Consider the following 21,841-nt stretch of genomic DNA (forward strand, 5'->3'; position numbering starts at 1 on the left):
AAGCCAAGGAAATGACAGAAATGCAGCAAACTTAGCAGGAGATAAAATAAGGACTAATTTAAATTCAAGCATTTCTCATCCCTTTTCCTAACTACCCTTAGAACAGATGTTAAAATTCACAATAGGATTTGTAAAAGTGTGAAGCCAGCATAGAAAGCAGGATGACCATCATGAGAAACCATGTACCTTAATCTGGGATGATAATCACCCACAAGGTAGATTAGGAATAGAGAAAACCCAGACTACTTCTGATTAACAAATAAAAAAAACTTAATTTCCCAGATAAAAGTTTCTTATTCACTGGAAATGCTCCTCTAAAGTTACAGATCTCATCACCAGTAAGTAGGCACAGCATATTCATCCCATTTGTGGTAAATTTTGGGGGAAACAAAGCGGTTTATATATCAACTTAATATGAAAACCCAAGAGAGGTAGGGTGAAAGAACCCAAGATATGGAATATCTCTAAAAGGATAACGTGATTCCAAAATCAGGTGATACTTCTTTCAGAAAGACTTCTATGACTGTTCCAGCAACATTGAACTGTTTCCTCAGAAGCTCAAATGGTCCTATTATCTCTAGACAAGAGGTTCTCCACTGTCTCCATCAGAATCACAGAGGGCTTGTTAAATATAGATTGTCTTATTCTCTTACTTTCTTATTAGTATGTTTTGGGTGCCTCATTGCATTTCTTTCTTTTCTTTTTTAAATGTGTAGTTATTTATTTTGAGACAGAGAGAGAGAGAGTAGGTGCCACTTAGTGCAAGTGGGGGAGGGACTGAGAGAGAAGGAGAGAATCCTAGGCGGGCTCCAGTACTGTCAGCACAGAGTCCTCTGAGGGGCTCTGTCTCACCAACCACGAGACTGTGAGACCATGGGATCATGACCTGAGCCAAAATCAAGAGTGCTAATGACTGAGCCACTTGGGTGCCCCTGATTATTTGCATTTCTAAAAGCTCCACAGATGATGCTGATGCTGGTCCCAAGACTATCCTTTAAGAAACATAGCTCTAGACCTCTTATCTAGAATGTAATTTTCCTACCTTTGGTCAAGTTTGTGTTAACCAATTAGAAAGCTCCTTATGGTTTGGAACACTTCTTACGCTTCTTTTTCTTTTTTTTTTTTTAAAGATAATTTATTGTCAAGTTAGCTAACATAGTTTCTACAGTGTGCTCTTGGTTTCAGGGGTAGATTCATGCGGTTCATCGCTTATATACAACAACCAATGCTCATCCCAATAAGTCCCCTCCTCAATTCCCATCACCCATTTCTCCTCTCCTTCACCCCCTCCCCATCAACCCTCAGTCTGTTCTCTGTATTTAAGAGTCTCTTGTGGGTTTGTCTCCCTCTCGGAAACAATTTTTTCCCCTTCCCTTTTCCTATGGTCTTCTGTTAAGTTTAAGTTCCACATAGGAGTGAAAACATGTGGTATCTATCTTTCTCTGACTGACTTATTTCACTTAGCATAATACCCTCCAGTTCCATCCTCATTGTTGCAAATGGTGGGATTTCATTCTTTCTCATTGCTGAGCAGTACTCCATTGTGTACATAAACCACATCTTCTTTATACTTTTTGTATGCCATAAAGCCTTTCAATGGTAGGTGCTTGATAAAGAAACACTAATTGATTATTGAGGAACGAGGAATTCTAGAGTGTGGTTTCAATCTCAAGTCTTTGGCAAAAAAAAAAAAAAAAGATAATTTCTAGCATGCACAAATCCTCTATCATCCGTAGTCCTTGCAATTACCAAGGTAAACTATTTTGACCCTCTGCTGCAGAAATGTATTCCTAACCCCACTTCTTAACTTAAAGTGTATTTTCGCCAACATATAAAAAACCTATCATGTGAGATAAAGATGTGAAAATCTTGAAAATTCCACTGAACAACAAATGTTCATTACCATCACCATCACTCCTATTGCTGGAACCCCCAGAAATACACATCCAAGTCCCTGCTCATCAAGAGCTTTTGACAGGTTTGGCTCAATATCCCCTTTTTAAGATACATACTAACCTCAAATTCAGGGCTTTGCCTTTTGTGTGTGTCTGTGTGTGTGTGACATTTTATACAGAGCCTTGGAGAAAGTAGATACCTCATACATAAATAGAAATGACTGGAAACAGGTAGCCTGCCCGTTAGTTCCCTCGAAGAAGTTGCTCCTGACCAAAGCAAAATTAATGAATTCTCTAAGCCATTCCTCACTATATGGATTTTCAGGAAAAATCAATTAAAATTTATTACTTCTGTTTTTCTTTTTACCTTGTCATCTGGATTTTTTCACAAGAGTTTTTGGCTTAAGATTCACCCTCTTTTTTGGCTCTATCAACCTAAAAGACTGTCTCTTCCTTTTTTTAAACTCCTCTGGTATCAAATGTCTAGACTACTAATGTGACTCTGGTCAGAGAGTGCCCTCATGTGCTCCTCCTGTTGCTTGATTTTTAACACGCAGATGGTTTAGTCATGGTGACAAGAGTATGAGGCAAAGAAATAGAAAATATCTTTCCCTATTCCTGGTCTGCCACTAAATTAACTAAATAACCTTGAGCAAATAACTTCATCTTTTAAACCAGCAGCTTCCTTATACAAGATGACTTTAATCAGTGACACATATACTCAAAGGTTGGAATGCAGAAACAGTCTAGGTGGAATGTGGCCCTTCTAAGATAATTTCCAAGAGTTTATTTTCTTTCAATCCTTATGCCTACCTCCAGGTGTACAAGCCATCTATCTCCTGGTGACCCCATACACAAAAGATTTATCTTTTAGAGTCATTCGTCTTTATCTCCACTGGCACTTCTTCCATAAAACAGATGCTCATTAAACAGTTCTGAGTTGATTAATGGATAGAATTAATCCATCAAAGTCATTCACTTCTTCAAAATTGGACTAATAGCTTTATCTGCCCTTATTTCTGGGCCAAAGAACATGGTTGATCTGTGTGTCCTTTGGGGTTTAGAAAGACAAAAACAATCTTGAGAGAGAAATAGCAGCAGCTTCTCTGTCCTTTGTTATCCTGGACTTCCACAAACAAATGATTTTCTGGGACCCTAACATACCTTCTCTTACCTACCATCCAGACCTGAGTGAGACTTCTGGGGAGGGGAGTGATTAATCTGAGGGACAGAAGTGGTTCTCAAAAATAAAAAGAAACTTCATTAGAATTCCATACACATAAAGGTTTAGCTACTCATTAATTAAATGATTTCAAAGGGGATCTGGTTATTTAATTGCTATAATTTAGGTGGAAACAATGCCACACTAAATGTAATTAGAGAAGCAGGCTCTGTGAAGATGTTTTTCTCTTTACAGGAGAGCAATTCTGGGTCACCTGATTCTCCCCTGCATAGTTCTTTTTCCTGACCTCCAATTATACCAACCTTTATACACAGTTGTAAAAGCTGAGCGAAGATTCTAGGAGAGAGTGGTTGATCACAGTCCTTCAGAGAGGAAAAGGACAAGGATTCAATATTAGAAAGAAAGGCACTAGAAATGTGCAAAAGAAAGAACAAATGATGCTTGGGGTGGTCCGATTAAGACTTTACTGTGGACTAATTTTTGAAAGAACATCTGATTGAACTCAAGTAAGATGATACAGTGTTGTCATTGACCTGCCCCAGAACCTGCCCTTTCCCTTATCTTCCTCAGGGACTCTTACACCTGCATCTCGAGCTCTTCTAACCACTAATTCCCCCATTTATATCTGCCTGAGGAAAATTTTAAGAGAAGAAGGCCAAAGATGACTTGACAGGTCCTTCCTGACTCTCCTCTCTCTGTGGCTGACCTAGCCAAGTTCTCACTCATTAGGCTAGAAACCTGTGTGTCAGCAGAAACTCAGTCCTCGACTTGGTCCTCTCTCTTAATCTCCTGCCTGAAACTCATTCCTTTTCATTGCACTTCTAAATAATCTCTCATATTCACCAACTCAATGGGAATCCCATTTCCATACCCTGATAACAACAATGGCTACCACTGATGGTTATATTTTACAGCATGCTTATCATTTTCCAGGGACTCTGCTAAATGCTTCACGGTTTTTATAATCTGGAACCCCACACACATTCCCTGAGAATCGTGGGTATAGTCGTTTCATGTAAAGAAACTGAGGCACTAGGTTCATTTTCAAGATCAAGGTTGAACTAGGATTCAAGTTGGCATCCATGTGAAGCCAACTCTTACTGGATGCTCATCTTCCTGCTGAAGAATGTAATCCAGGCTCTCGTACTTACTGCCTCCTCACTGGTTTCACTTGTTTATACCATATATCCATATTCATGAAACCAATTTTCCACCAGCTTCCAGAGAGTTGTCTTTGAGCATGATTCCAAAGACACTACATGGCTGCTCAGAAACTAGTTACAGAATAAAATAGAGATCACATTCCTAGAACTAGCATTCTATCCCAAATCTGGACCTCATAATTCTTTTCCAAACTCTTCTTCCTTCTTCCCTCTGTTCCAACCAAACTAGTCTACTTTATTTTCCACAAATGCCTACTCTACACAGATGCTTGCATACATGTGCATTATATAGATATGCTGACGGTAATTGCTGTGGAACACTTAGCAGAGTCCCTGGTGGTGCATGTACATGTTCATACACACACACACACACACACACACACACACACACACACACACACACATTTTACTAATTCAACACCTTTTTTTGCCATGCTATTTGCTCCTTCCTTCTCTGCCTGCCCCAATCCCATTCTAAGCCCCCACTGAAATGTCACCTCCTCTTAGAAACATTCCTTAGATATTGCAAGTGTAAGGGATCTCTCCCCTCTTCTAAGCTTTTGACATCCTGTATGAGCAGATGCTGATCTTCTCCCCCAGAAACAGAGGCTTTTCCTCAGTTTCTCTAGCTTTCTGCTTCAGTGACACCATATTCTCCTTTCCTTACTGGTACTTCTGTTAGTGTACTTCTCACCTATCTCTTCTTCCCCTCATTTCTGACTGTGGTAACTTAAGTCTTCGTCTTCTTGGTTCTTACACTTGACCTTGGCAATCGTATTTATTTCTGCAATTTCAAACTCTTTGTAAAAAACTCCCAAGGTACCTATTCTTGTCCTTGAACTTTCATAAGCTCTAGTCATGACTATCAGGATAATACCTTTGAATTTGATTTAAAAGCCACCCTACAGTAGCCTCCATCTATCTTTGTAATATTATCTCCTGCTCTCCTCCATGTTACTTGCGCTCAAGCATAATTCTGTTCATTCCACCAAAAGCAGCATGATTTCCTAGTGCCTGATTTTCCTCTGCTTGGGGATGCTATTCCCCACATCTGATTTTGTCCAATTCCCACTCATGCTGCAGGTCTCAAGTCAAACAGTAGAGGGGGTGATGGGAAATAATGCATTGGAGTGAAAGGAAAGGAGGGATAGTTTTTCAAATCTAAATATTTCATAGTGGCTGTTTAGATTTCTTCTTTAAAAAACAAAACTACCCCCAAATGACCCAGGCTTTTGTTTCCAAACATAGATGTCTTTTCCTTTATTTTCTTTATCATAATTCTATTTTAATATTTTGATCTAATTATAACATTTAGAGAGAATATGACCTCAATTATATCAGGTCTTTGGAATTAGTCCATAATTTCCATGGGGCCCAGTGTATGGTCAATTTAAAAAAAAAATAAATGTTTGCTTAAAAAATATATATTCTCTATTTGTTGAGTAGAAGTTGTATACAGGTCTTTTAAATAAAACTTACTAATAGTATTCACACCAAAATCATACTCCTTGATTTGACTCCTTGTTTGACTCCTTGTTCTATTGATTTCCATGTGAAAATTATTAAAATATTTCCTATGATACTGCAAATATTCCATTTCTCCTTGAGTTTTTTGTACATTTTTGAATTATGTAATCATAACACTACAGATTTTGAGATTATTCTATCTTCTTGATAGATTATTCTACTAGGTTTAATTCAAATGCTAACTTTTCTATTATGTTTTCCTTGATATTTCCTCCTCTTCCACTCCTTTCCTTAAGAAGAAAAAAAATATCTTTCCTCTGAATTTTTGTAGCATTTTTTCTGTACTTTGGGTATTACCCTTAGTACTTCCAGAAGGTATCAAAATTAATACACTATGTACATAAGTATGTTATCCTCCTTGCTAGATCTTAAACTCTTAAAAGTTTGCAACTTATGACAAGCCATCCTTGTCATATATTTATTGTCTGAGAGCCAGCAGAATGAACTAGTTAAACACACAGGTGTTATTATCAGATAGGGCAAGCTGTGAGTGCCAATCCCAGACCCAATGAAAGTCTTTACACACATTAATTAGACTTCCGTTTTCTCATGTGCAAAATGAGGATAATAACAGTACCTAACTGAGTGCTGAGGTTTAAATGTGTCATATATAGTGTTTTGTATAAACTAAGTGTTTATATAGTGTTTTGTATAAACTAAGAAGTAAATAATTTTAAATTATTAATATTTTTATGTAATAGCATCTAATAATGATAATTTGCTTTATGTCCTTTGTTGGATGACTGAGAACTTTGTGGGCAGATAGTGTACCTTATGCTTTTATATACCCATGATCTCTACAAGACTGCAAACAGTAGGCACTCTAGTAGAAGTCAGTCAAATAACAATAATAATCAGGAATATCAATATTTGTGATTATTTATTGAACCCTTACAGTTCATTAACCACTTTGTATGGATTATGTCATTTCATTTATTATTCTCATTTAACAGATAGGGAAACTAAGGCTCAAGTTAAATAACTCATCCAAAAAGAATTATAGAGCAAGTAGGTGTGGCAGCCAGTCCAACTTAGGCAGTTGCTGCTAATATTATAACACAGTTTTCAGCACTGTGCTTTTAGCAAGGCCCATATCTCTTTTAAGTATTTCATGATTCATTAGCAATCATGGACTGCACAGTTTGTCACTGAGGTTTGGGCATGGGGGTCCCCTTAACAACAGCTCATTATAGGCTGCTTGCACAAAAGAAAAAAACCCCATGAAATATATAAAACTGAAAGTCCAATTGGAGGAAGGAAGAAAAATCTGCAGAGAAGATATATCCAGAGAGCTTCAATTATGACCCAATTTGTCTCAAGTTCTAAAGCATCAACTATGTGGATGATTATGTACTTGAACCTGAACTATGACAATCTTTATTGGTTCTGCCTCTATTTGGGAGTCCTTTGGGCATGAAAAAGGACAAATAGAATTATAAAGTCTTAGTCATCCAAGGGTCATTAGGGACAAATCATTGACCCAACCCCTTCGTATGCTGGCTAGGGAAAACAATGATGTAGTGGTGTGCTCAAGAACACAAAGAACTAGGACCCAAGACTCCTGGAACCCAGCTCTTCCTCCCACGCTGACTACTTTTCACAGGAAGCCTTTGCAGCATGCAGGCTGAGCCATGATTTGCCAGGGGTGACAGTAGTGCATTACTGGAAGAATGAAGGGTACACCAGAGATCATATTCAGGGCTGTGGCAAACAAGGAAGTCTTCAGCCAAGACTTTCCTTCTACATTTTGCTGGCTTTTCCTTCAGGCTTCTGTGTCTAAAGGATGTTCCAGGTTTTCCAAACTCTAGCCTGCCAATCTGGAACTACAAATAAGTGCTCCAGGTTCTTTTAAGAGAGAGAATTTTTCTTTGATTTGTTAAGATATAGCATTCCTCTGTACACTCTACTGAATCAAATGAATCATCAGAATGACACAGACAATGATATACCCTGGTTTCTGAGGAAGTGAGCCTGCTTTCTTCCAAAGGCAGCTTAGCTCTTCTCACTAAGTTAGGTGAAGGTCAGAGATCCCATAGGTGAAGGTCAGAGATCCCAGAGTGATGGAGTCCAAGTTCAGCTTCACAGGTAGCTGGCAACCGGGCTGGAGGGTAGACACAGACCTTCAATTTATAAATGAGGGAGAAGGACTATGGTTACCAGGGAAAAAGAATTTTCCCACTGGTCCAGGTGTTACCTCCACATGGATATGCAGAAAAATGTTCCCTAAATAAAATATTCTGCAATAAGCTAGTCTGGCTACCGACAATTTCCCCTATTGACACACTGGATTTATTTCTCTAAGTAAACAGTTAAACCTGCTGTGGATTCCTGTGAGTCACACACCATCTTCTCTGCCAACCCCAACCAGGACTTAGAATTAGCCATTGCTAGGAAACCGCAAATCCCAACTCAATCCTTTTACTCAAGCTTGACTCCTTTCACTGGCTGGATGTCATTAATTTGAGAGCAAATTATTAGAAACCTGGAAAACAGTTCTGAAATGCCTGCAGATTTATGATGAAGTCATTTCACAAAAGGTCACAGGCAACCCTGCTATAATTAAATCTTTCATTAATTTTTAAAATACACAATAACTTACAAATGCATCATAAATTAACCAGATGACCTTGAAGAAATTATTTAGAGCACTGCTTCATCAGAAGCCACTATCTAGCAATTTCCTGAATTTTTATTTTATGAGTGGGGTTTGTCTATTTTCCATTCTTGTTTTTGATTGGGTTCCAGTAGCCTATTTATTTGAAATGATTTAGTATTAATTTACTCATGGCATTAGTTAGCACTGAAAAGTGATGGTGGGTAGTTAAGACTCTCCCTTCCTTTAGGTCACAACCTCAAAAGTACAGTGTGACCTACAAAATCACCAAAATATAATTAAATGCAGCTCCTTTCATTATCCAAGAGATACTTTTTTCTCATGTGTATATTTTGATAAATGATTTCCCTTTCCTCATTATCAAAAATTAGAAAACTATAAAAAATGTATAGATGAGAAAATAAAGGACCCATTGGAGGTAACCACTCTTAATAATCTGTAATGTTCCTTTCAATTCATTCACAGTGTTGTTTTTTCTCAAACTAAGATACAAGTAATAATGAGAAACCACAGCCAGGGTCAGAATTGCTGAAAGTTAGAGGTGCCCTGAGGTTTATAGCAATCTCTCCTCTCCTCTCCTCTCCTCTCTTCTTTCCTCTCCCTCCCCTATCTCATGTGCGCCCACATCACCACTACCACCATTAAAAGCTCACAATCAGATTATAGAACAGATTCCATAGCACTAGACCTGAAATAAACCTCATACAAAACTGTTCTTTCTTCTGTAGGGTGTGGAAGAGGCTTTAGAACATAAACTTCCTATCAGAAGAGCCTTTGACTACCTTGTGTATGTCTTAGACCAGCTCCTGGAACTCTTAGAACAGTGCCTATCTTGTAGTGAGCATGCAATGCATCCTGTTGAATAAAGATCTGGTAAGTTCTTGTAATAGAGGCTCGATACATGTGGTTCCCTGAGTCCTTTTCTAAATATCTAGTTCTCTGTGGAAGGCCGAGGCTCCCCAAGCCTTCTCCTGCTTCCTGCCCCATAAGCTTTCCTCTCTACTTCCATTGAGTAAGCTCCTGAGGACCTATTTCAAATCAAAGCGGAAAGAGCAGTGTTCTGAGAAGGCCAGCCATCAGCAGCCCGCAGTTGTTGGTCTCCAGAAATTTAGGCCACATCCTTGGCTACTGGTGTGTGTCCATGCCACCTGATTGTTTTCCCATTAGGGTGTAGATGGGCTTAGCACTAAAGGAGGTCAGCAGCTGCCTCAGAATTACACTGAGTGAAAGTGAGACAGGAACTAGACCTTAATAGAAATAGGCAGGGGATCAGCAGCAAGGGATCCTGCACACAGAGCCTGTATTAGCTGCATGATGCTCCGATCTGTGAGATGGCAGACAGAGGCAGGGATTAGCAGGCTTGAAAGTAAGTCCTGGAAGAGGCAGAGGATGGAGGGGAAATTGAGAAAGAAACTGAAGGTTTAGCATTGGAACCGACAAGGCAAAGGGAAGAGAGCTGATTTTTTACAAGTATTTAAAGGCTCTTTCTGTGTCCAAACAACATTGATTCCTTTCTCAAATCTTAGTTTTGACATTTTAAAGTTTTAAAATTTGAAATTTTGAGTTTAAAATTTGGAATTTTAAAGTCTGTATCAGTGGGTTAGAAACCAGTCATCTGTGGACCTGTGAAAGATGAGTCAGGAGTTGGTGGATGAAGGGGGACCTAAGAGATGCAAACAAGGAGATGATGGATGCTCAAGAGAAGAGGAACTACATGGGAATAGAAAGAGCTGGAAGAAAGGAGAAGGAGTGCCACCTGGTTTTCCCATGGCATTGTATTTCTCAGCCTCCAACTTTGTGCCAAAATCTGAACCAAGAGATAGAAAGAATCCTAAAGAGAATAAAATTCAACCCCTACCCTTAAATTATTTGCCAGTCAGTCCAATGGTATCATTCAATCCCTATGTATCTGATGAGTACCAATCGTGCACAAGCCTCCATGTCCACGGCTCTGGGAGATGATGAATGAGACAGTTGTAAACTCTATGACTCTGATGGACTAAAAAATCCCTCACACTCCCACCACCAAGATGACCAATACGTAAAACAATTAGAAAACCGTGCAAAAGTAAAGATGATGATAACAATACGCCATGACCCAGCAATTCCACTTGTAGGTCTGTAGCTCTGAGACTTCTATCTAGGCACTTGGAGGCATGCACAGAGATAGAAGCATACATTTGAAATAGTGTAAAAAACTGTTTGAAATAAGCTAAATGTCCACTGATAGGAGAATGGAGACATAAGCAGCACATATTCATATCATGACAGAATGTCATACAACATTAAAAGTGTCTGGACCAGATGGATATGCCCCAAGATAGATAATATTGAGTGACAGACTCATGTAGGAGAATGATAGCATTTAGATAAAATATGCACCTTAAAAACAAATAAAGCAATACTACATATTTGTTTGTGGATAATTAAATATGTACTAAATGTGTCAACACGCACTTCAAGGATATATATCAAATTAATGGTGGTCACTGATCTGTGGAGGGAATAAAAAAACAGGGTCTGAAAATGGGCAATAATGAGAAGACAAACTCTACTGGGATGCTCTGTACATTCAGTAAAACAAATCTGAAGCCAGAGTCATAGTGTGTTAACATAATATTAATTCCAAGGGGTTGGTACACAGGTGCTTATGAGATTATTCTTTGTATTACTGCATTTTTGAAACTTTCAAGGAGAACTTCAAGAAACAACACAGGTATGAAATTGTGGATGTAGAATCTATATTGGAAATCACAAACGGAAACTCTTACAGGAGACAGAAGGGCAGCTTGAATGGACCATGAGTGAGCTGAAGAATTGGAGCAGACACATGTACATCAGGAGACAGGTGGGGCAGGAAATAGCATGTCCAGTCCAAAGGGCAGCTGTCATACAGCTCTAGAAAACTTCTGGACTATGAGCATTCAGGTTCAATGCTGCCAGATGTTTCCAACTTTGCAAATTTTGACTCCATTAAGAATAGTGCAGACCACACTAAATACACCTGTGTGCCAAACCTTGCACCTTAAGAAAGGAAATTCAATGAAAGGGAATAAGTAAGAGCTGAAGGAGCTGAGGAGGGCTTCCTGAAAGAGATGAGCTGCCTATGTGGGTAGAATAAGAAATGAGGAAACTTCTAAGTCATTCCAAGTGATTTGCCTATTCAATATTTCATAAAGGAGCGCAATAGAGATAGAGTTTGTGGGAAGGGGAGGTTTGTAGAAACTGTGTCAAAGATTCACACTAGGTTTGTAACAAGCCACAGTAAATTAAGCTCCATGTGCCCTGTCCTTCAGAGTCAACAAACTACAACCTGTGGGATAAATCTGGCCTGCTATCTATTCTGGAAGGTCTACAAGCTAACAACAGTTTTTAAATGTTAGGGGAAGAAAAGCAAATGAATAATGGTATTTTATGACATGTAACAATTGCATGAAATTCAAATTTCAGTGCCTATGAGTGAAGGTTTATTGGAATACACTGAGGCCCATTCATTTGCATATTGTGAATGGCTCTGGCTGCTTTCACACTAGATTGGGGATCAAGTAGCATCGAAGACCCTGTGGCCAGCAAAGTCTAAAATCATTAGGGAAAATCTTTGTGGACCCCTATCTGGTTGGCCAAAGTTCTTCCCTGCAAGTGACTCACATCTTGTTCATTAGACTAGAGAGATTACAAACATCTCTAACGTTCCTCTGTGGAGCTTATTTCCACTTAATTCTCACATCCATGTCAGGAAACCCAAACTCAGAGGGAGAGCAGATGAGGCTTCCAAGGTCACATGGATGCTAAGTGGAAACCTGAGCCCTGTCCCTGGAGTGTGGAGTTCTAAAACCCATGCTCTTGGCCATCACCCCATCACACACAGTCGTTTTTTGGTCAAAATAAATCTTTTCCTTCCAGGCTATTGCCAGCCTCCCGTACATCCCAGTATCACCCAAAATCCCCTACAATCAGCACACATTCTGCTTCTGTGTTCCTTGGCACAGAGGAGTGTGCTTCTGAAATGATGGACGTCTGTTGACAACGTGAAGATTGTGAGCCCGGCAGCCAGCCTTAGAGGCAGTGACTTCAGAGTTCCACTGGATTTACCGATTACTCAAATGACTTACTTTGGGCAAAGTAAAATCGGGTTCTTCCAGCAAATAGCAGAGAACTGAAAAACAGATCAATGGAAGCAGCACTAGTTCATTTCCAACGACTTTATCAGATGCAGTTACCAGAGGCTAAACAATGCATTTATGCTCAGGGTTGGGTCTCTGCGTGGCACTAAGGCTATATTTAAGGGCATTGTTCCCTGCTAAGCATGTGGTCATAGTCTCATGAGTGGAAAGAAGGTCTTCATTTTTTTTAACCTCTGCAGTTTTGGGGTTTGTATAATTTTCTAGGTAAAATGTTCTCTCTCCCCCTTCACTATGGCTATTAGTTCTGCTAGTGGAACAATGGATCTGAGATTTATGCCAATTAGAATTGGATTTATACAAGGAGTCAGTGAGGCAATTGGCCCTAGACAATTTGCTGCAAGTATCTCTACCTCTCTCTGTCCCCTCTGCAGGACAGGCATGGTCTACTGCTCCATGTTTGCTCATAATGCTCCCTGTCTCCTTCTTGTCTGCAGAGTCACAAAACCTTTTCCAGCTATTCTATCTTCAATCTCTTCTTTGATGTCTCATAGCAACTACAATTTGCCCCATACCTTCCAATGTAATCCTTCTCCAGTTCTAGCACATGTTCGCCATATCTTTTCAAACAGGTTGTGTTTGAATGGGTCTTCTGTGACTTGGTGTCTGGAGGACAGTGGCCATCCATCAATACTTAGTGACTAGCTAGCATCCTGTCACTCTTGTTCCCACACACCACGGTCCTTTATTGAACAAACCTTGGAGAATTCTACTACCTTTCCTCAAATTTCAGCTCTTAGCCTGACATTTGAAATTCACAGTCCTTGCTCTCAATTTGCCTCCTACTGAACTTGTGAGGTGAGCAGTGAATTTCTCTGAGCCTCAGTGTCCTCATCTGCTGAGTGATGACAATCTGATCTACACAGCAGGGTTGTTGGGAGAAATCTATAAAATCCAATTTGAGAAAGTGCTCAGGTACCTGACATAAAAAGAAGGTGTTGAACAGACACAGACGGGTAAGAAGGTACTTCCTACGCCTGGCAAGAAGCATCCACTTTCTTCCAGGGAAGCAGGACTTCCCTTTTGGTTTATTGTTTTTTCCCCTGAGAGACTATCAGGTTCTCCCTTGCTCTTGTTAAAGATCAACTAAATCACAGCCAATGGGCTCAAATATTTTATATCAAGAAAGAATTTCAAATGTAGCTTTGAGAATGTAGGAAAGCAGTGTTTCTCCATTTGATTCAACATCTGAGTCAAGCAAAAAAGAGTTCTCCTTAACGTGCTAATCTGGGGGCAAATACTACACCAAAGAGGCCTGAGTACTTCAGCAGCTGCAAGCAACTCATCCCATCAGGTAGAGAGCCACTGTCTGAGATGGCAATAGGCCCTCTGCTTGTCAATCATCCAGTCCTGTTCTCAGCCTTAAGTAATAAGAATGGTCACATTTCACAATGACTTAGGCTAGACTAGATGGTTCCTGTCAAGGTTACCAGGGAGATGCCGAAATAATAACATTTGAAAAGACGGTGGGAAAAAAGAGCAATGAAAGTAAGTAAACCCCATGCCTGCAAGCTGGGGACTGTCTCTCCCACACGAATTCCCTGTAGAGCTCATGTTCGAAGGTACCATGCTCCCCAAGCACTGGCCTTCAGGAGAAGTGGAAGCCGGGCAGACTCTTGTGAATGGTTGAGGAAATTTGGAATCACCCCCTTTTGGTTCTCGTTCTCCAGCTGCCTCTTGGTGGCCACACATCAGTCCATCCCTTGTGTCATCATACTCCATACACACCTCTGCACACAGAATGCTGACTCAACTCCCAGACCCTCATTACTTGCAACTAGTGGATTCTGATCATAGCACTTCAGAGTCCAGATAAGTCACTACAATCACAATAGTGGTGAGATTATTGGGGACCATAAAATGCATTTGTTAATTCATTCATTTATTCATTTAATCACTGACATATACACCATCATATCCTAAAAACTGGTAAACATATAGCACTCAAAGAACAACATATACAAAGATCCTCCCTCACAGAACTTAAAGTCATATGTGTGTGTTTACACACACACACACACACACACACACACACACACACACACGTGTCTGTGGATCAAAGGCAGATGAAGGTGGAGGAGGAAGCTACTGAAAAACAATGCCATTTTCATTAATATTTATTGTCCAAAGCATGGTGAAGGAAAACTACATAGGGCTAAGACAGCATGTGGCATGAGGGTCCTCAATGTGATCTGGTGGGCTAAAGAAAGTGTGCCAGAAGAGCTGATACTTAAGCTGAGACCTGAAAGACATCCAGAAGTTTGGTTGTTCAAGTTCAGAAGGCAAGAACATTCCAGACAGATATACAAAAACCCAGGGGCAGGAAGGCACCAATGGATCAGAGAAAAGTGGTCAGTGTTGGGGACAGAAATGAGATCCCAGACATGTGATCAAGTATAGATATTTATAGACTATTCAATGACTTAATCCTAAAGGCAATAGAAAGACTTCCACGGGCTTCGAGCAGAGGAATGGCATTACCATATTTTCAAATTCAAGAACATCACTCTGGATACAGGTCAAATTCTTAAACATAATTAAAGACCCTTCAAAATATCAATCCCTTGAGACCCAGCCATGTGCTCTTTTGTGGCACTTTGCTTTGTTTGGTTCTTTGTCTTGAAATCAGTCATTGTTTCAACAAATAATTACTGACTTTCTACAATGTGGCAATTCCTCTTTCAGGAGGAGTACTGAGGTTACAGTAATCAATAAAACTGAAAAAATCTGTGCTTTCTTTGAGCTTATATTCCATTACCTATTAATTGGTTCTCCACTGGTGAACTGCTATGAAATTTCAAGACCAACTCAATCATCACTTTTTTTTTGTATGTGTGAAGTTTTCACTTCCTTTTACTCATATCCTGGTTATACAACCAGGGTTCTTTGATGATTGGTATATCTCCTTCCCCAAACACATTGGTGTGAGTGTTCTTTGAAGGTAAAAAGAATTGTATTTACCTCTTTAATACCCTCTAAGAGAGTCTGAAACATATGAGAAGCTCATTACACAATTTTCAATTATAAACTGTGTATTATTCAGAGCTCTCCAGAGAAACAGAACCAATAAGTTATACATATACAGTTGACCCTTACCCTTGAATAATGCAGGGGGGGTTAGGGGCATCAAGCCTCTGCAGAGTTAAAAATCTGTGTATTACTTTTGGCTCCCCCAAAAAACTTAATTTTTAATAGCCAAATGTTGACTGGAAGTCTTACTGATAACATAATCACTTAGTACATATTGTGTATGTTATATGTATCACATAATGTATTCTTACAATAAAGTCAGCTAGAGAAAAGAAAATCACAAGGAAGAGAAAAAATACATTTATAGTACTGTACTGTATTCATTGAAAAAAAAAATCCACATATATGTAGACCAGTGCAGTTCAAACCTATTGTTCAAGGGTCAGCTGTATATGTGTGTATATACATACATACAGAGAGAGAGACAGAGAGAGAGAGAGAGAGAGAGAGAGAGAGAGAGAGAGAGAGAGAGAGAGATTTACTTACTATAAGGAATTGGCTTACACAATTATGGAGGTTGACAAGTCCCAAGATCTGTAGGGTGAGTCAGCAAGCTGGAAACCCAAGAGAGCTGATAGAGTAGTTCAGGCTCGAAACCCAAGTGGATTTTTTAGTTGAAGTTCAAGGACAGAAAAAGCCATGTCCCTCAGTTCAAAGGCAGCCAGCCACTCAAGAGGAATTCTCTCTTGCTCAGGGAAAGCTCCGCCTTTTTGTTCCATTCAGACTTTTAACTGACCAGATAAGCCCCACAAACATTAGGGAGGGCAGTCTGCTTTATGACTGAAATATTAATCTTACCCAAACACATCCTCACAGAAATATGTGCGACCAAATATCTAGGCACCCAGAGGCCCCAGTCAAGCTGACACAAAATTAACCACTGTATCCTTATAAATATTTACATCCTCTAAATGAAGGTAGCAAGATAAAGTGATACAACCTCAGTGAGAATGAGCTAGCCTTTCTTTCTCCCTGACCAAAGCTGAGCTACAGAGTTAGGGTTAATCACGAGGAGAAAAATACAGAATTCAAACAGCCTACATCGTTAGTAAGTTTTTGGTTAAATGACAAGAGGAAGCACGTTTATCCCCAAATGGACTCCCTGCCCTCACAGTGCTTAGGGAGTATATCAATTTTTTTGAGCTCCTGCTTCCCTCCATGTCCTTGTCATTCCATGAGGGGAAAGCACTGGTTAGCCAATTGGGCCACCTGGGTTTAAAGTCCTTTTCAAATCTGAGGGAGAGACAAAAATTGCCTCTTGGCAATCCTTCCAGGGCTCACACTTGTGGCTGTCTGAAGAACCCTGACAAAACCTCGATTATTTTCATACTAGAGAAACTCTGAATTTGATGAAAAGTTAAAAACAGGAAGCCTGAATTGTTCATACTTGGTTGGACAACTGCTTCCAAACGCATCTTAATTTCATGAAAATACCTGTCTGTCCCAAATCCCATGTAAGGCAATGATGCCCTCCCCTAGTTCCTGCTACTTACTAGCATTTAAAGTATCTTGATAAAGAAGGTAGAAGGGGCAGAAGCTGTGACCGCTCTTGCGGAGTCTTGGTGGGGAGGAAAGAAAAATAGGAGTGCTATCTCGTCTTTTCGGTAAATGGTTTGGCCCTGAGGTCAATCTCCTTCGTATCCATGTGATGAGCTAAACTCTATCTGAAGCTGAGAAAAAAATTATTACCATGTAAGATTAGATGAACACAGAATTTAAAATGTAGCCTTAAACTTGCTGGGGAATGCCAGGTCATGTAGAGACTGGTGTATATATGATATTGTTCAAAGCAATGCCCACGATAAGCATGCAATGCATTCAAAGAGGGCTCATACAAGAAAATGCAGGATCAATCACATTATGGGATGAGAGGAAAACAAAATAAAAGGGGGACTGGTATCTATCTTTGGTACAAAAGCAGGAAACACCTGACTTTAGGACCATGTATACCTTCACTGCCCAAGTTCTAGGACTATGTCAGGTTTGACTATGAAATGCAGCCATATCTGGCTTGACAAATTCAAGCAGAATCTACAACCTTCTTGAATGCACACTTGCCTTATGGAATTTAGAATTCAATACTTTAAATCCTTGATGGACATGTAAAGTCCTAGAAAAAAGGAAGGTTTTCTTTCTATAGCTAGTGATTAAGTGAAGGATAGGAAATAATTTGGAAAAGTTAGTTCATGTCAAAGATCTTCATGAAAAAAGATGATGGTATTCCCAGTATCCCATATGCTTCCCAGAATTCACAAGAAAACATTTTAATCTCTTGGCAGAGTATTCTGGGTAAAATGACAGAGTCATTTGTATGTCACATTTATTTAATGTACAATCAGGTAAACTTTATGAAGACAGGAATTTCTCTGATTTGTTCATCTAGAACAGTATCTACCACATAGGCACCAACGATGTTTTTAACTTCTATTACTATTATTTTTTTTTGCAGTATGACTATAAAGGTCATACCAGGTCCCTAGATCCTTAGATTTCTACTTGTATCTGTTACCTATCTCTCTCTCTATACATACATGTATAGGTAAATGTGTATGTGTATGCATCTGTATTTATATACACTTGTATATATATATTTATGATAGATGTATATCTATAGATTTACTAAATCATTTGTATCTTAGAAATACAACTTATATTATGATGCTTCCTTTGAACATCCAGAACTTACACTTCCACCATACATTATTGCTGCATATGCAACAAATGGTGAAGCTTTAGACTCTAAGCATCAATAATATACTGTATCTTAAATACTGTGTATGCTTGTACAGCTACACTTGAATACATAATTGTTAACTTTTAATAAAGTGATTTATCAGCTTAGCAACAGAGTCTGTTTGTTTAGAAACTTTCATTAGAAATTTGGACAGTGAGACAGTTCTGTTTAGGGTGTATTTTAAGAAAATGGGAAGAAATTCCTGGACAAAACTCAGATTACAACCTTACATCCTGAGCAACAAACTCTGCTCATCTTTTATGACAGAACTGTCCAGAGAAGTCTTACCATAACACAGGTTCGCATCTACAGACATCAGTTAGTAACATAATATACCCCATGGAGAATCAGAGCAGCTGTTTATAGGGTTTGACATCGTATCTTTCAGTTTTCAACCACAGAGCTCCAGGATCCAACCCAGGACCTAAGACAATAGCAGAAGCTCAAAAATGAGCGTTGAGTCTTTAAAAGACACAGTTCACCGCCCTTGGAGTTAAGAGATAATATTTTCCTGGCAATTTGGGAAATTCGGAGAGAATTAAAGAGAATTTAAAATCACTCTTTGTTGCACTTGTCCCAAACATTTTAAAGGTATTCTTGTGGAACCATTCAGATTTTCTATTATAAACCTTCCCCCCACCCCCCACCCCCCCCCCTCCCCAGTAATGAGGATACTGGAAATCCTGGACTGTTTCTATATACAAGTCCTGTAGACATGACACCCTTACAGGGCTTCTGCTAAATTTACTAAAAAGGCAAGGAGTTTTAGGATTTCAACATTTTTAAAAGAAGCAGGAGTGATTCAGTCTTAAAATGAAGAAATGAAGATATAGCGTGGTTAGCTACCAGACAGGTAATCCACAGCCACAGGATTCTACAGAATTCTAACTCGGGTGCCCTAAACCTGGGATCAGATTTTGTCCATTTATTATATTTGTTTGTTTTCCCCCACTTGTGCACCATTTCTTCTGTCATTTTTTGTCAGTTTTTTTTCTGTCACTCTGAAAGCCCAGTGTGTGTGTGTGCGTGCTGGTCAACACTTTGTGTGTGAGAATGGCAGTAGAGGGGTGGAACACGGCAGAGGAGTCAAGTTGGTGGCCAGTTTATGACCTCTGATCACAACTGCATAGCTGTAGTTAAGACCAATTTTTTAAACGATACCCTGGGAAAAATATAAGACACAGAACTAGCCATTTGCTCCTGTATCTGCCTTCCCTTCAAAGCCGGTTAAGGAATACTGGAAGAGACTGATTCAAACCATAAAGACATTTGTAACGCAAAGTTTCAAAGAACAGCAGTGTTCCCTAGAGGAGGAAGACCAGACTCTTCTCCCAAACCAGCAGAGAAGCATTCTGGGAGCCCTTCTGTGCCAACTCCACCACATGGCAGATTCCCCCTAATCTTACCCAGAAGACTCCCTCAATTCCATTCAGTGATAATTAAGGCATAGAGTGTTCTAGTCACTTGAAAGTGAAGGAGGCGAGGGTGGTATTGGCTGGTAGAAGGTTACCATAACTATCTTCCCATATCCCTCACGTACACACATGCACACAAACGCACATAGGTGATCAACTTTTTAGGAATTAAAATTATATAGAGTTTTAAAAACTCGTAGCAACTTACTATTTTCTTTAACATTCAGAAAATATTTCAGGAATTGTTAAAGCCTTAAGATGATCTATTCTCAATGTAAAGGGATATACAAAAACGTTCACAGCAAATTAACTTGTAGTAGAACAACAACTCCGTGGTGTGTGTGTGTGTGTGTGTGTGTGTGTATGTGTGTGTGTGCACGTGTGCACGCGTGCCACAGGCTCCAGGAGTACTTAAAATATTCTCTTATTTCAGTATGTTGGCTATTTTGTTTGCTCTGTCCCTGTGCCTCGCCCCCTACTGGACAGTTTTGGAAAGAAAACATGTCTAAAGACTGAAGTTTTCCATTTGCTTGGATTTTGGACACACGGAAATTTACAATATCTTAAATTCTGTTAGAAATCTTAACTGCTCAATTAGAAGTCTAGCTTCTCAGACACTGTCAGTAGCCTTCCCAATCAGTGAGTATAAGGTTGCATATTTCCATTTTACAGATGAGGAAACTATGGACCAGATTGAAATGCTTTGGTGTTGGATTCCCTGGGAAAACCCGTGGCCTCAGTGGAAACAGAACCCAGTTCTTGGACTCCTTTCGGCCACAGAAAAACAAGTACTCACGTCATGATTTGGGTCTCCACTCCCGCCTCCACCAGAGCCCCGTCAACAAAGAGAGGAACCGAAGTGAAACCATACTTGTCCCAGGAGTGGCCCTCGTCAAAACTCACCCTGGGTTGGAAACAAGTACATGGAAGAGACAGCTGAAAATAAAACCATACTCTTTTGCAACAATTTTTCAGGTTATTAAATTCTCCTCTGTATCTCACTTTCTGGCAGTTTGAATTGTCAATAGGCATTAATCTTCAGCATCTCCCTATATTATTATGAGATTTGATCAAAACTGTAATTCCTGTCCCAGGCAGAGATAGCACCAGACTGCAGAAATATTTCAACATATTAGAATCAAAACACACACACACACACACACACACACACCGACACCACCAACCAACCCAAGCAGGAGGACTTAGTGGATGGAGTGTAACGTTTCAAGTACTCAGAATAGAACTGAGGTTCAATTTACAGCACAATCAATTCAGTCCCTGGAGTTTCTGACACAGATAAATTGAGTAGTGTGGGGTGTAGCCTATGGGAGGGGAGGTGTGTGTCTTTCAGATCAAACCTTAAGAAAAGCAATTTCCTATTTGTTCAGAATGAACGTTAGGATCATTTTCCCTCCCCAGTGCCACTTTAAGGAGCTGTTAGAGATGAGTGCTGAGTGTCAAAGACATTCTAGACAATACTATCCCATCTTTTGTCCAGTGCTAAGAGAAAGGTCTGGCCCTTTGTGGGCACAGCACCTGAAACTCTTTAAAGAGAAGGTTACTAGTGGAGGAGACTGGGGCGATTCTGAGTGCTTGCTTCTTTTCCTTTCTTGATGTTGTCAAGTACCTGACCCTCCTTCTTCCCCAAAGCAGCTTTATTTGCTTTATTCCCTGTGCTCCCTCCTCCTGGCCATATTGATTCTTAATTCCTCCCTGACTCCATAACTCAGGATTCTCTGAGTTCAACTATAGGAACTCTGTAGGCTTTTCCTCTCATAGTGCTGAGTGATAACTTCTTAATGGATCTTAAATCCACCAGTTCAAAACGATAATCTTCAGAGTTCAGGGATCATGTATGTCTTGTTAATTGAATGCTCTCCTAACACCACCCACACATCTTTATTATAAGATTTCTTACATGATATTTCATATACATTTAGATAAATACGTGTCTGATTTTTCCACTGAACTGTGAGCTTTTTGAGGTCAAAGTCCATATTATTCATTTTTGCATTCCTAGCACCTAGCAGAAAAACAGGCACCTAGTTGGCACTATATAAATGTTAAATGAATAAATTAATGAAAGAAATAAGGAATGA

General features: G+C 39.5%; 1 protein-coding gene across 2 annotated transcripts in view; it reads right to left on the reverse strand.

The window, feature by feature from the left end:
* Window positions 1–21,841, reverse strand: part of SORCS3 (sortilin related VPS10 domain containing receptor 3) — a 592,738-nt gene that overhangs the window by 55,115 nt on the left and 515,782 nt on the right. For both annotated transcript variants that reach the window (XM_078434806.2, XM_078434805.2), the window contains exon 14: window positions 20,539–20,646. In XM_078434806.2, coding sequence (XP_078290932.2) covers window positions 20,539–20,646 — 108 coding nt within the window. The remainder of the gene's footprint in view (window positions 1–20,538; window positions 20,647–21,841) is intronic.

Source organism: Panthera onca, chromosome D2, assembly GCF_046562875.1.
Source record: "Panthera onca isolate mPanOnc1 chromosome D2, mPanOnc1 haplotype 2, whole genome shotgun sequence".
Classification (NCBI taxonomy): domain Eukaryota; kingdom Metazoa; phylum Chordata; class Mammalia; order Carnivora; family Felidae; genus Panthera; species Panthera onca.